Source organism: Lampetra planeri, chromosome 1, assembly GCF_965212315.1.
Source record: "Lampetra planeri chromosome 1, kcLamPlan1.2.h2, whole genome shotgun sequence".
NCBI classification, from domain to species: domain Eukaryota; kingdom Metazoa; phylum Chordata; class Hyperoartia; order Petromyzontiformes; family Petromyzontidae; genus Lampetra; species Lampetra planeri.
The window spans coordinates 27,769,503-27,785,651 of NC_136107.1; the positions used below are offsets into that span (position 1 = coordinate 27,769,503).

Genomic DNA, 16,149 nt, shown 5'->3' on the forward strand with positions numbered 1-16,149 from the left:
CAGAGACTCATGGAATTGGTTTTGTCGGGCCTCCAATGGGATACCTGTTTGATTTATCTCGACGATATCATCGTCTTTAGTCGGACTTTTGAGGAGCACCTCCAGCGGCTGAGAGCGGTGTTCCTCAGGATGCGTTCCGCTAAGCTTAAATTTAAACCGGCTAAATGTTTTCTGCTTCGGGAATCGGTCAGGTATTTGGGCCATATCGTGAGTCGTTCAGGGATCTCGACGGACCCTGCTAAGACGCATTGCGTCAGCTCATGGCCAACGCCAACCTCGGTCACGGAGGTTCGCAGTTTCATTGGTTTCGCCTCCTATTACCGTCGTTTTGTCAAGCAATTTGCCACCATAGCCAGGCCCCTGCACGCTTTGACGGCTAAGGGTGTGCGGTTTCACTGGGGGGCGGAAGAGGAGGCTGCGTTCTGCTCCCTTCGTGACGCCTTGGTGCAGGCTCCCCCCTTGTGTTACCCCGATTTCACACAACCGTTTTTGCTTGACACAGATGCCAGCAACACGGGTATCGGGGGGGTGCTCTCACAGGTGGTCGGGGGGGTTGAACGGGTGGTCGCCTACGGTAGTAGAGTTCTTTCCCCCGCCGAACAACGCTATTGCGTAACTCGTCGTGAATTGTTAGCGATTGTGTTTTTTACACAGCAATTCAGGCCGTATCTTTACGGCCGTCATTTTACGGTCCGTACGGACCATGCGGCTCTACAATACGCTATGCGCGTGGCACAGCCATCGGGCCAATTGTCCCGATGGTTGGAGGTCCTTCAGGACTACCAATTCACGACGATTTACCGCAAGGGATTGCGACACTCAAATGCGGACGCCTTGTCGCGGTTGCCACCGTGCACGGACTGCACATGTTTGTTGGGATCGGCGCGGTGCAAACCCCCGGTCGCCGGCACCCCGGGAGTTGCGCTCGCCGCCACTGACACCCCGGGAGTCGATGCCCCCACGGGGAGGGATTCGCTGTTGTCGTTGCCCCTCATTGAGTGGGGCCGTCTCCAAATGTCCGACAGCTCCCTACTTACGCTACGTCGGAAAGTTGGCGCTCCCGAGGTAGGGGAGGCGCGGGTCGGTTCCTGGGTGTGCAGACAGGGCCTTTTGATGAAGTGGGACAACATGTCCCGGCGTCACGTGCTCGTTGTGCCTGTTGCTATGCGGGGTAGGGTCGTTCTGGCAGCTCATGAACGGCTCATGCATCTGGGTTTTCACAAAACGCTCGCCCTAATCCAGCGAGACTATTATTGGCCGGGGATGGGTAACGACGTGGCGAATATTCTTAAGGGATGCGTAGGGTGCGCCAAAAGGAAACCGCCACCATTGGCAGCTAATCCACCGCTGCAATCCATTCAAGTTTCGCGTATAAACGAATTGGTTGCGTTGGACATCTTGGGGCCCTTTCCTGCTACACCAAGGGGAAATAGGTTCCTGCTGGTTGGCGTGGAATACTTCACCCGATGGCCTATGGCATGGCCGCTCGCCAACCAGTCGGCTGCAGCGGTGGCGGACGCCTTTGTCCAGGGTTATGTTTTGGACAAGGGCGCCCCCGAACGCTTGCTGACGGATCAAGGAAATAATTTTTCGAGCGTTTTGTTGCGCGAGGTGTGCGACCTGTTGGGTACAAAGAAAGTGCGTACTTCCCCCTACCACCCGCAGACTGACGGGATGGTTGAGCGTCTGAACAGGACGATTACGTCTATGTTGTGCCAACAGGTCTGCGACGATCAGGTTGATTGGGACTTACACGTGCCGGGGGTACTCGCGGCCTATCGAATGGCCCCTCATGCGGCGACGGGGTTTTCCCCATTTTTTCTTATGTATGGGCGGGAGGCCGATCCGGCCATGGACGTCCAACTGGGGATTTCCCAGCCACGTGCAAAATCTAAATTGGCAGACCACATCAAATTTAATATCGCCAAATTGACTGAAGCGCGGGAGGCGGCGAGGTTGAATTCGCGGTCGCGGCAAATTGCGAACGAGAGATTGCATGGGCGGAGGGTGCATACGCATGATTGGAAACCAGGCGATAAGGCCTGGCTGCATTGTCCACATGCACCGTTGGCTACGTCCCCCAAGTTGTTGAGACCTTGGAGGGGACCGGTGGAAATTGTGCGGGTTGCACGACCCCAGAGTATACAGATTAAATGGGAAAAACGCCGTTGGTACGTGCACCCCTCCCGACTGAAGCCCTATGCGGCACCGTGTGACCCCGTTCTGTGCCGTAACAACCGGGCGTGTGATGTGACCGTCGACTCGGGGAGGGAGGTGTCGCAGGCTGATCCTCACGTGTCTCCACCTGACCCACCCCCAGGTGCCTCGGGCTTGACGGCTGCTGACCGTCGGGAGCCTGAACCCCGCGGCACGCACGGGTCCTCGATGCCTGGCCGATGTCTTCCTGAACCGCCGGCACCACCGGACGTTCAACCGCGTCTGGTGCCGTACGACGGACCGGCAAGGCGGACTCGGGCTAGGGCACAACAATTTTCATGAAGACGTTTTTCTCAACACCGAGCTCGCCCGGTGTTCCCCTCTGCCGGGGTAATGTCCCGTTGTAGGGACGCTCGGAAAGAATGGGACACTGCACGAGTCGAAAGAAAAAAAAAAAATTTCCATTTATTTTCCTTTCTGCATACACATTGCTATTGTCACTCGCCGGTTTGTATATATTGTTCTATTGTCGCGGTGGCATTGGTTGATGGTTGCGGATGGTAGTGTTCGCGTCGTGTTGTGTTGTTACGTTAGTTGTTGTTCTTGTTGTTGTGTTGTGTTACGGGGCACACAGGGCGGTTTGTATATTTTTATAGCAGCCGGGTCGGCTGCGAGCTATGTGGTAGGGGGTGATGTAGTGGTGGTGTTGACGTGCGCCGACTGTGACAGTGATGGATCACGGGGCGGCACGGGGTGCGGGGTTGGGCACGCGTTGTGGGCGTGGTGTGGACGCGCGCGCCGGGAGTGACAGATGACGGGGCGGCGCGGCGTGAGTGGTGAGGCACGCTGAGATGTGGGAAAACAGGATCGTAGCCAGCGCCCAGTGATTGGTCGAATAAGATGGGTGCTCGCAGCGACGTCCGCAGGTGGGGTATAAAGGGGGACGCGCGAGAGCACTCGGGGAGAGTTACCCAGTTGAAGACCAGAAGACGGAGCTGAAGACCTAGTGCCCCGAGACCCCTAGTCCCGCCGTCCTTGTGGGGACCGGGGCCCTGTGTGGCTCGGAGGCGAGGCTGTGGGACCCGGGGTCCGACGCCCACGTGGGTCGGGCTGGGGACCCACAGTCAAGACGGATACCTCGGGCAGGGAGTGTCCCGAGTAGCTCAGGGGCGTTAGTCGCCGAGTAGCTAAGTGGGTGTTTGTCACCCGAGATACTAAGTGGGTGTTTGTCACCCGAGATACTAAGCGGGTGTTTGTCACCCGAGATACTAAGTGGGTGTTTGTCACCCGAGATACAAAGTAGGTGTTAGTCACCTGTGAACGAGTTTGGTAAAATAAAGAGTGTGTTACCCGTGAAGTCGTCTCCCGCCGAGTTACTACATTACAGAGAGATTGGAGAGTTTCCCATACCTGTGCAGTGTGCTCATGACCGGCTCCGGTTTAACAGCGGAGGTCTCACTCCGAATCAGTCGAGCAGCAATATATTTTCATCGGTTGCGTAATGTTGTGTGGAAGCTACCTGGTCTGTCGCTCCACACGAAGCTTCAGGTCTTCTCGGCCACGGTCATTCCCTCCCTTCTCTACGCTTGCGAAACGCGGACCCCCCTAATGGAGCATCTTTGCCAGTTATAAACATTTAGGCTGGCCTGCCTACGATCCATCCTAAGTTTAACCAGTCTGGATTGTGTGAGGAGCTCACAAATTCTTGAAAGATCTGGGCAAAGTCCCATCGGTGAGCTCCTCCGGCAGGCAAAGCTGCGTTGGCTGGGTCATGTAGCCCATATGCCCAGCCACCGCATGCCTAAACAGCTTTTGTTCGGCCGGATCGAGGGGGCTAAACGGACGCGGCACGGTCTAGAGAAGAGATGGAGTGATGTGGTACAGGAGGACCTGGAGCTGAGTGGACTTGCCGATGACTGGTACCAGCGGTGTCAAGATCGGCCTCTGTGGAGGAGGCTCGTGAAGGATGCTACTGGGCAGTTGGAGGCAGTCGCCCTCCAACAACAACGGAGGGCGGAGGAGCGACGCTCACAACAACGAGCGGAGCGCCGGGTGGCTAAAGCACAGCAAGTTAGCACAGTAGGGGGTACAGGTGGTGCATCAGCCAGTCATCTCGGTCATCTCAGTCAGTTGACCCGTGGCACCTGGGTCTGCCCTGTGACCTCCTGCCAGCGGGCGTTCGACACATCACGTGTGGAGGCTATGGGAGCGAGAGCAGCTATGGAGCTGCCAAGGGGAGAGCTCTGAGCGAGGGCCGTGTGGGAAAAGTGTAAGAACCCGAATAAAGGACAACGGAGACAGACCCAGGATCGAGTCCTTTATTACACTTGCATAACTTCATACAATTAATTGTATTATCCCGATTGATAATACAACCCTAGACAACGAGACAGCCGAATTATCGCAATGGCACACATTAGCATAATTGCATACTCCTGCATGAGCTAATGTAATTATAGACATAATTAGCATAATTATGTACATAATTACATACATTACCATTATTTTTCATAAATACCCATTTTCTCATTTTCATTTAATGTTATCATTTATATTAATTTTCCTAGACCCGACATATACAACACCTGCCCGGGTATTTTGTACCATCGGACACTCCACCCCCACCACTCCCAATCGGTGATGGGGCAGTTGTGGAGAGATTGGAGAGTTTCCCATACCTGTGCAGTGTGCTCATGACCGGCTTCGGTTTAACAGCGGAGGTCTCACTCCGAATCAGTCGAGCAGCAATATATTTTCATCGGTTGCGTAATGTTGTGTGGAAGCTACCTGGTCTGTCGCTCCACACGAAGCTTCAGGTCTTCTCGGCCACGGTCATTCCCTCCCTTCTCTACGCTTGCGAAACGTGGACCCCCCTAATGGAGCATCTTCGCCAGTTATAAACATTTAGGCTGGCCTGCCTACGATCCATCCTAAGTTTAACCAGTCTGGATTGTGTGAGGAGCTCACAAATTCTTGAAAGATCTGGGCAAAGTCCCATCGGTGAGCTCCTCCGGCAGGCAAAGCTGCGTTGGCTGGGTCATGTAGCCCATATGCCCAGCCACCGCATGCCTAAACAGCTTTTGTTCGGCCGGATCGAGGGGGCTAAACGGACGCGGCACGGTCTAGAGAAGAGATGGAGTGATGTGGTACAGGAGGACCTGGAGCTGAGTGGACTTGCCGATGACTGGTACCAGCGGTGTCAAGATCGGCCTCTGTGGAGGAGGCTCGTGAAGGATGCTACTGGGCAGTTGGAGGCAGTCGCCCTCCAACAACAACGGAGGGCGGAGGAGCGACGCTCACAACAACGAGCGGAGCGCCGGGTGGCTAAAGCACAGCAAGTTAGCACAGTAGGGGGTACAGGTGGTGCATCAGCCAGTCATCTCGGTCATCTCAGTCAGTTGACCCGTGGCACCTGGGTCTGCCCTGTGACCTCCTGCCAGCGGGCGTTCGACACATCACGTGGCCTCAGGGTGCACATGGCCTGGCACAAGCGTCGTGGTGACGTCACCACCACTTAGTGGAAAATGGCGGTTGTTGTTGTGTGAGTGAGCTGTGTGTGAGTGAGTGAGCTGTGTGTGAGTGAGCTGTGTGTGAGTGAGTGAGCTGTGTGAGTGAGCTGTGAGTGAGCTGTATCACTGACCAGCTGCTCCCTGCTGTGCCATCACGTCCGCCACATCCTCACTGAGGCTCATGGGCAGCTTCCGGAGCTTCCGATTCAGCTGATGGAGCGTCTCCATGGGAGGGATGAAGGTGGCCACCTGGTACCTGCACAGCACAGAGACGCAGCGTAGCACTCGCATGGTAACTGCTGTTAACCTTAACACCATGGTAACTGCTGTTAACTCTCACGCCATGGTAACTGCTGTTACCTATCACAACATGGTAACTGCTGTTACCTCACAACATGGTAACTGCTGTTACCTCTAACACCTAAGAAAAGTAATTTGGTCAATGACTGGCTAGAGTACAGGATTTTAAGGAATAGATGCGTAAAAAAAATACGACATGCAAAAAATGCTTACTTTTCCTCCACTCTCCTGGAATCACATAGCAATGCCAGGATCTTCTGGAAAACAATGAAATGTATCGAAAAGGCATCTAACAGATAATCTGCCCATTGCGCTTTACGGAAATGGGGACTATTTTTCAGAGCCCCAAAAATAGTCGACAATTTTAACCTTCATTTTTTGAAGCTGGTGACCTTTTTGATGATGTATTGGGAGTCACCCCTGCTCATGCAATTTTCTACACCCCTGTCCAAACATTAAACGAATTTAGTTTCCAGCCTATCCACGAAAGTAATGTTCTGAAACAACTGTCCTACCTCAAAGGGTCCTCCTCTACCGCAGCAGATAGTATTTCCGTCTTTGCTCTACGAACTGTTGGTCACCTTATATACAAACCAATAGCCCATATTTTCAACCTGCCCATCAAAGCATCAGTTCCTCTAGAATGGAAACATTCCTATGTTCGTCCACTTCACAAAGGGGGCCCTAAAGATGATCCAAATAACTACCGACCCATCCCTATTTTGTCCCCATTCATGAAAATTTTTGAAAAACTATGAAACTACCAAATTAGCAGTTTCCTGTCCGACAATAACCTATTACATCGAAACCAATCTGGATTCCGAAAAAATACAGCACCACATCTGCTGCATTAGACTCTCTGAATCACATTTACAGTAGCCTTGATAATAAGTAGTACTGCGCCAGTCTTTTTCTTGACTTGTCCAAAGCCTTTGATACAGTCGATCACAACACCCTGCTTAGTAAACTAAGTTGCCTCCGTTTCTCCAAACACGCAGTAGTATGGTTAAAAAATTGCCGCTCTTCTCGCACCCAAACTGTATTCATAGATGGTTGGAGGTCAAACAGTGTTAAGATAACAAAAGGGGTTCCACAGGGTTCCATCCTCGGCCCCGTCTTGTTCTCTCTTTATGTCAATGACTTGGGCACTGACCTGGATCATTCCAGGGTAAATCTGTTTGCAGATGACACTATGCTGATTACTGTTGGCTGCTCTTCGGATGACGTGATTGCTCAGCTCCAGGGTGATTTCAACAAACTACAACATCAGATAGTTGCTCTTAAACTAGTCCTGAATACCTCCAAAACCAAGGTGCTATGCTTCTCACCATAACTAAAGCAGGAAGTTATTATTCCCCAATGATATTCCATAAATAATCATGAAATAGAGCAAGTCAAGATCTATAAGTATCTTGGGGTCATCTTTGATTCAAAACTTAATTTTCAAGATCACATTGATTATATTGGTAAAAAGCCAATAAGACATTGGTTTTCTGTATCGACACAAGCACTACTTCCCCCCTATGTTCCGCTTGGAATTGATAAAAGCTACCATACTGCCTCTACTTGATTACTGTGACATCCTATATAAATCAGCCCCCAGTACTATACTGAAGAAGCTTGACTAAATTTATCACTCGGCCTTAAGATTGGCATTGAACTGTCCATATAGAACCCACCACTGCGATCTCTACATTAGGTCAAACTTAACTTCTCTTAATGATCGACGGATTGTGCATCAGATCTTATTTATTCACGATGTACTTACAAAAAAATCCGCAGACAACCTGCTGGATCTCCTCTCTGTTTCAAAGAACAAATGTGACCTAAGGTCTTCGCTCATTTACCAGCTTCACATTCCTTATTACCGTACAAATACTGGAGGAAGGGCCTTTTCTATTGATGCCCCCAGGGTCTGGAATGCTATCGCCAATAAACTGCAACTTGGATCACTACCTGTGAGATCTTCACTCAAAACTGCTCTAGAGGAATGGTACACCCCTAGTTGCCACTGCTTTTCAGAATTTTCTAAAATCAAATGTATTGTTCCGGATGACCGCTGCAAAGTATGATCTTGAGTTTTGATTATAGTGTGCTGATCTTGCTAAGTGTATTGAAATTTTTTGATACTGCTACTGATACTCCTGCTGTTATGGAGTGATTCATGCAGCCTACAATGACTGTAAAGTTTCGTCGTACATGTGTAATGAGAGAGCGACATCTAAGGGACGACGAGGGGTAAATGCATAGTCACTGCTGGGTAACTTATATCCAATCAGAAGGAAGGGCCAAACGTGACGTCATCGCCTACCTCTACCCGCCACTGGCCACGTGGCGGCTCTGCCAGCGAAGCCTTCTCTCCTCCCAGCACGCCGCCAGCCAGATGCGAGCGTGGAGAGAGAGAGACGCGCCACAATGGTGGATGGAAGAGGGAGAGCGCGAGTCACGGCAGTAGAGAGAGAGGGAAGTCATCCAGAGAGAAAGAGCGGAGCTGTGCAGTCGTTAATAATAAAAGACGCCAGTCAACATTCGTCATGGAAGTGCTTTATTACAACTGGAGTCAGAAGTGGTTCTTCTTGAGACAAGAAAGTGCAACGGAGAGAGAAATGCCCGAGCATCTCAAGAAGAAGAACCCACCTGTGGCAACTTCCGACGACGACGAGGCAGGGACCCAGGACCGGCCAACCCCGGGATCCGTGGTCCCGGTTACAAGAGCCACGGCTGGTGAGGTCACCACGCCAGTGGTGGACGACACGGCTGCAGCATCTTCGCCGCAATGGTCAAACGACGGCTGGAGGAGAGTGTAGGAGCAGCTGGACTCGTTGAGAGCGGTGCTTCTCCAGCTGGTGTCACTCATCGCATCATCTATGGTGACGGGGCAGCCACAGGAGGTGTTGTCGAGGAGTGACATGCAAAGGCTCGGGGATGGAGCCTCGGTGGGTCCCCCTGAAGAGACTACGGCCGCCATTACGGACACTGGGGCGACGTCCGCTATTTCGCACGCTTCAGCAACCACGCGGCAGGCTGCCGCCATCTTGGATGTCGCGGCGGGGAAGCGGTCGGGAGCCACCATTTCAGAGGTGCCGCGTGGTGCACATCCTGCTGCCGCTGCAGCTGTTGTGCGGGACAGAGCTGCAAGGAGAGGACGACGCCGACGCTACTTCGCCGCCTTAAAGGAGCGAGTGCTGGAGCCGTGGGGAGAGCACGCCGTAGCGGCTGCTTCCGGGGTGAGAGCACCTCCATCCTAGGCTCGAGTGCGAGAGATCGGAGCAGCTTGCAAGAGGAGGCCGCGCTCGCCATGCAAAATTCTTCAGGGTGTCTTAAACTTCCATCCTGCCATCCTCCGCTTATCACAACCGTGCAGGCGAGTCGTGACACGTACCACACCCGGCCCTTGACACTTCACCCATCTTGCGTGCGCCGGGTTGCGATTGCGTGTTTTTATTATTGTTTTACTCGCTGGGTTGCTGAACGTGTTATTCGGGTTGTGCGAGTCGTGGAAGGACGCGGCATCCGTGCAGGTGTTCGCATTGGGACATTATTTTTTTTGTTGATCACGGCGTCGTGATCGGTTATCTTTAGGGGGCTGTTGGTGAAAATGTCCGTCATGTCGAGTGCCCCGAGCCCCGTGTTAATAGTTCGCATGGTGACATCGGTTTTTTGTTGTTGTATGGAATCATGATCGTCTGAATGTGCGGACTGCATGTGGGTTGCTCGACATTGTTGACGATGTGTTATCTGTATGGAAATTCGCTCGTGATTGTTAACAGTGTGTGGACTGTAGGGTACTTTGCTCGTGATTATTGACTATGTGCGGATTGTCTGGAGCATTGCTTGTGAGTGTTGCCACTCCAAATGATTGACAATGTACGGACTGCGTATACTGCATTTACCGCATTGCACGACATCGTCGATTATTTGGACCATTGTGTATGGTGTTTTGCTCTCGAGTTGGGTGCCGAAGCCCTTGGAAATCCCATGGTTGATATTCTGTGGGATTTCTGAATGACAGGACCGGTGTGTTTCGAACTCACTGGTTGGTTCCTGTCTGTTGCTGCACAGATAATGGTTATTGTGTGTGGTGCCCTTGAGTTCTGTGTGGATTATTGGTGAGTGGGGCTGAAAATTGCCGCCAACTGGCGTCGCTCTCTCTGCTCGATTGCGTGCAGCCAGGGGTTGCATTGCGAGTTGGAGTGTGTGAGCAGTGTGTCTTCTCAACTCGGTTGGGACAGCTGAATGCTACGATGCGAGTCTTATGGAAAGGCTGGTTCATCGAGATTGTATGTGTTGTGTATGGTGTGAAATTGTTAATTGTGTGCCTTGCATTGTGGCTCTGAAGTCGTTGGTATGAAGCCCTTTAGATTGAGGGATCATGAGGGTTCGCTGCAATGATTGCGTGTGTGATGGCAATTGAGGGAATGGAAGCATAGTGGCATGTATCAGAATGAGGGGAGTGTGAAATATGGTGCCAGTGAATTGAAATTGGGATGCTGGCTGTGGACTATCTTGGGGCATGGATCCTGACTAGGATGCCCCTGTGATTGTTGCATGTCTGCCACGAGAGTTGTGGTCCCGTCGTGCTATGGCAGATGGATTGACCTGACAGCCCGGAGGCGAGACACTCTGTGGCATGTCTAAAACTAATGGGCTGTGTGCTCACATGGCTCGGGGAGTCCGGATTCCGTCGTGCGGTGGCAGACGATTTAACCTGATGGGCCGGAGGTTAAGACCCTCCATGCACATCAGGCACAGTGAGCGGGGGACTCACAGCAGTTGTAAGTGGTGGTCCCGTCCTGCCTTGGCGGACGGATTGACATGACGGCCGGAGATCGAGACACTCCGAGACGCGTCGGGAACGGTGGGCCAGAGGCTTGCATAGTTCAGGAGTAGTGGTCCCGTTAAGTTGCAGCGAACGGTGAGACCTGGCTAGCTGGAGGCGGGGATTCTCCTTGCGTGTCTGCCAGTGGGAAGGGCCGTGGACTCGTACCGCTCTGGTTGCTAACGGTATTGGATGTATAGAGGAACTAGTCCTGCAGATCCCATTCGGGGATATGGAAACTGCAGGGGTTCAGGCGAATAGAATATTGCTGAGGTTAGCGGAATGCGACAGGTTCGGGCTGGATGCTAGGACGAGAGTGAGGACACATGTTGGACAGCATGGTAAGACGAGTTGTGGCAGTAACCCTAAGTTGTTCAGAGTGCATTTTGTGGAGTTCCACGCCATGTCGCCGGAATATTGGCCGTGGAAATTCGCCGTAGGGGTTGGATGGGGTCCGGCCTCAGGAAGGGCAAACCTTCCTTGTCTGTAAAGCGTCAGACAGTGTGATGTGTTGGGGTGTCTGTTGGAAAAGGGATAGTACGGGATAGAGCATGGCTGAGTCGTTGCGATGTGCCATTGTCTCGTTGCCGAAATTTGCACTGGCCGAGTAAATGGCCGGTCGAGGTTGTTGAAGTTTGACGACCACGGTATGGGCAAAGTCGAGTGAAATGTTTCCGTTGGGGAGTGTTGCTCTCTCCACGCGAGGGTGTGCAGCCGGGGGCTGTGTTGAGAGTGGCAGTGTGCAGATGCTGTGTACATGAGATGGCTGTAGTGGTCCTCAAGGGAGGACTACTGATGGGCAAGCGCAGGAAACCGCGAAGATGCGCTTTGCGCATGGGGCCGCCATTTGGGCGAGCGCGGGAAACCGCAGAGATGTGCTTTGCGCACGGGGCCGTCATTTTGGGCGAGCGCGGGAAACCGTGGTGATGCGCTTTGCGTGTGGGGCCACCATTTTGGGCGAGCGCGGGAAGCTGCGGAGATGCAGTTCGTGTGTGCGGCCGCCATTTCGGGGCAAGAGTAGGTAGATTTTTTGGGTCAACCTTGAAGCATAACTTCCTTGACCCGGGATGTGGTAAAACGTCCAAAATTGTACCTTGGGGTGCAGCATACTGGCTCGACTTTGAAGCATGACTTCCTTGAGCCAGTACATGGGTCGACTCTGAAGTGCGACTTCTCGACCCGGGATGTGGAAGTGGTATGTGTCGGTGGGTGTTAGACATTCGGTCTTCGCCCTATTGCCACCTGAGTGGTGGAACGGTAGCAGGGCGGTGTGAGACCCTGCCATCCATGTGGTGTTGGTGTGTGATTTCGGTTTGATTACCAGTGTTGGTTGTGCATCCAACGCATCGGAATCTGTGTATTTTTGTTTTCTTTTCTCCCGCAGGGCGGAATACAATCATATCCACTACCCTTGGGCCGGGTGGCTGTCGTGTCTGACGAGCTGAGGCGCGTGTTTGTAGTGCTGTGCCTCAGGAGGTTTGGGTTCTTCTTCTCATCACAGGATTCCAGCACCTGCCATCCTTGAAGTCGCCGGTCGTGCTGACCGGATGTGGACTTGAGGGGGGAGTGGAGCGGCCGTCCGTTACTACTGCTCTACCTGTTGCTCAACTCCTGGGGAGGGGCCGTGCCCTTTATGGGTCTTTTTTAAGTTCTCCAAGGACCGCTGATGGAAAAAATGTTCGTTCTGTTGAAGTTGCCACGTCTTCCCCTTCCTGATTCTCGTGTTGATTTCTTCAGTTCCGATTAAGTTGCTTCTTTCTCTTATCGTTATTTTTGTTCCCATTGTCGTTCGTGCGCTCATCTTCGTTGCGTGTGCACCTATTCCTATTGCAACGTACTTATGTCGCTCCCTTCATTACTAGTGCAGACTTCGTTCCTAGCCAGGACGGCTAGTCTTTTCATCACAGGGGTGGGGGGGCTGATGTAATGAGAGCGCCATCTAAGGGACGATGAGGGGTAAATGCATAGTCACTGCTGGGTAACTTATATCCAATCAGAAGGAAGGGTTCCATCTGGGCCAAACGTGACGGGCGGAGCTCGTGGGTATGTACGGGAACCATCTGGTTCCCGTACATATCCGGACTGCGTCATCGCCTACCTCTACCCGCCACTGGCCACGTGGCGGCTCTGCCAGCGAAGCCTTCTCTCCTCCCAGTGCGCCGCCAGCCAGTGGCGAGCGTGGAGAGAGAGATGCGCCGCGACGTTAGAAGAGGGAGAGCGCACATTACGGCAGTAGAGAGGGAAGTCATCCAGAGAGAAAGAGCGGAGCTGTGCAGTCGTTAATAATAAAAGACGCCAGTCAACATTCGTCGTGGAAGTGCTTTATTACACATGTAATGTTTATTGTTAAATTTGAATCACAGTTCCTATGATCACTGTTACATTGTTTTTATAGCTTTATTTTGGTGATTTTGAAAACGTTTTGGTTTAGCCATTTTGTTTGTTGTAGTACAGAGTTAGTTTGATAACTTTAATCTAAATTGTCTTATGGTTGTTATTGTTTGACTTGCATCCCACTGGATTTTACACAGCATTGAAATACGGTGTTTTTTCTGGAAGACTTTGCTGTTTTTTCCTGGATTTTTCTGTTGCGTGTAGTCACTTTAAGATGTTTCTTGTTCATGTTTTTGTTTGTTGCAGTTGCACCCGAGTCAAGAGCCACATGGCTCACAGGGTTATTACCTAATAAATGAAACTGAAAATTTAAACTGCTGTTAACTCTTAACACCATGGTAACTGCTGTTAACTTAAACAACATGGTAACTGCTGTTACATCACGCCATGGTAACTGCTGTTAACTCTAACACATTGGTAACTGCTGGTAACCTTAACACCATGGTAACAGTTACTACCTCTCACACCATGTTAACTGTTGTTAACTGTCACACTATGGTAACTGGTGTTAACTTTCAAACCATGTTAACTGCTGTAAACTCTCACAGCAAGGTAACTGCTGTTACCTCTCACACCATAACAACAGCTGTTAACTGTCATACCATGGTAACTGTTACCTCTTACACCATGGTAACTGCTGTTACCTCTTACACCATGGTAATTGCTGTTAAGTTTTACATGATATCTGTGTAGTGGGTTCCAGGAGGAGTGACAGGAAAAGGCCCCAAGATGTCAAGCATGACCAGCTCGTTCACGCAGGAAACACGAAAGGATTGAAGGGGTGGGCACGATGGATTCGAGGGAGGCTTCCGCCGAGCGCACTGGGGCCAACCTTGGAGCAGGGTAGCAACGTCCCCTGCCATACCCGGCCAGAAAAAATCGATGCTGAGTGTGGCAAGGGTTTTCTGAACCCCAATGTGAAATAGACGCTCATGAGCACCCCACACAGCCTTCCCGCACAGATACGTAGGCACAACCAACTTGTACTTCTGGTCGCTGCAATCCCAACGCATGAGCAGGCCGTCCCTTACAACAAGAGAGACTGGCCTCCCAGAAACCTCCCACCTGTGAACCTTGCTGGCCCGACGGCGCTTCCCAAGGAAGGAACCGTCCTCCAATTGGAGGCGGCCCCACTCGTCAGAGCCGAGGCCCAACAGGGCGTCAGTGGCTGAGGGCGCAGTGGGTTCCAGAGGAAGATTTATCACACCGTCGGTTGCCCCGGCGAAGGAGGGAGGCGTGTCATTGATGGCCTGTTTGCACCGGCCTACCCCGTGAAACACGCACATCGGTCCGGACCATACATACGTGAAAGCGCATCGGCGTTGCCATGGCAGACACCCTTACAGTAGATAACGGTGAACGAGTAATCCTGGAAGACCTCTAGCCAGCGGGAAAGTTGACCTGATGGCCGATCAACCTTGAGGGCATATTGTAGGGCAGCGTGGTCGGAGCGTACGGTAAACTTCCTCCCGTACAGGTATGGCCGGTATTGTTGTACGAAGAACACAATAGCCAGCAGCTCTTGACGGGTGACGCAGAAGCGCTGTTCAGCGGGCGACATCACCCTACTGCCGTAGGCGACTACAAGCTCGATGCCATTGATGATCTGGGACAATACACCAACTATGCCTGTATTGCTGGCGTCCATGTCCCAAAGGAATGGCGCCGAGAAATCAGGATAACTCGGGGGAGGGCATTGACCAGACCCTCACGAAGTGCGTCAAACGTGGCCTGCTCTGCAGTGCCCCACTGGAATTTCGCACCCTTAGCCATAAGAGCATGGAGGGGCTTGGCGATGGACGCAAAGCCTGTGACGAACCGTCGGTATTCGGAAGCAAATCCTATGAAGCTACGCACGTCCCCCACCAAAGTAGGAATCGGCCATGAGCGCACGCAGCGCAATGCCTGAGCGGCTTACAATGTGGCCGAGATTCCGGATGGAGGTCCGTAGCAAGAAACATTTCCGTGGTTTAAATTTAAGGCGAGCTGCGTGCATCTTTTCAAAAACGGCGCGCAACCACTCCAGGTGCTCCTCGAAGGACCGGCTAAAAACGATGACGTCGTCCAAATAAATCAAACAGGTCGCCCACTGAAGCCCAGCGAGGACCAGCTCCATGAGGTGCTGGAACATCGCCGGGGCTGAGTAGAGACCCATCGGCAACCGGTTAAATTCGAAGAGCCCCTGTGGGGTGCGGAACGCCGTTTTAGGTTTTGAGGCCTCATCCAGGGGCAACTGCCAAAAGCCTGACAGAAGGTCGAGGGTGGAAAAATAACGAGCGCCAGCCAGAGTGTCCAGTGACTCATCCATCCTGGACAGGGGATACACGTCGGTGACAGAAATGTCATTCAAATGGCAAAAATCCACACAAAATCAAAGGCTACCATCCTGTTTTTTTATCGATGACGATCGGCGCTCCCCAGGGGCTGGTGGACGGGGAAATGTCGGCCGCGAGCATGTCATCAACAGCCACCCTAACATGCTCTTTTTCGTGGGGCTGAGACGAAATGGGTTTTGTCGAATAGGAGCCGTGTCACTCGTGTCAATGTGATGGCGAAGCAGGTCCGTGCATCCGATGTAAAATTTTCCCTGGCTAAAGACATTCGAGAAGTCGCAAAGAAGTGCGTGCAATTTGCCCTTTTGGGAGTCCGATAAATTCCCACAATCCACACACAGGGCATCGATCCGCCCATCATTGAGGGCCAAATGCGGGCGAGGCACGCGAGTATCTCCCACGTGCCTCACCACCGAGTCCCCCAGGAGTGCCGGAGTCGCATAAGCAAGCACCGTGCCCTGGGGGATGACAGTGGCAGACAACCCCGTATTCAGGACCTGAATGAAGGGCTCACAATGGCCAGGGACGAGTGTCTGCGCCCCGACCAAATTCAATCCCCGCACAGCCGTGTTTGAGGGTCCCAACAAAACACCGTCAGAAGTATCGCCCAAATCGAGGGGTTTCCGCAACCGAAGCG

The 16,149-nt window shown here is 52.3% G+C and overlaps 2 protein-coding genes across 5 annotated transcripts in view; both read right to left on the reverse strand.

Annotated features, from left to right (window-relative positions):
• Positions 1 to 16,149, reverse strand: part of LOC144720878 (uncharacterized) — a 213,370-nt gene that overhangs the window by 66,456 nt on the left and 130,765 nt on the right. The window lies entirely within an intron of this gene.
• Positions 1 to 16,149, reverse strand: part of LOC144720851 (uncharacterized) — a 92,153-nt gene that overhangs the window by 66,456 nt on the left and 9,548 nt on the right. For all 4 annotated transcript variants that reach the window (XM_078597945.1, XM_078597969.1, XM_078597952.1 and 1 more), the window contains exon 3: positions 5,798 to 5,922. In XM_078597945.1, coding sequence (XP_078454071.1) covers positions 5,798 to 5,922 — 125 coding nt within the window. The remainder of the gene's footprint in view (positions 1 to 5,797; positions 5,923 to 16,149) is intronic.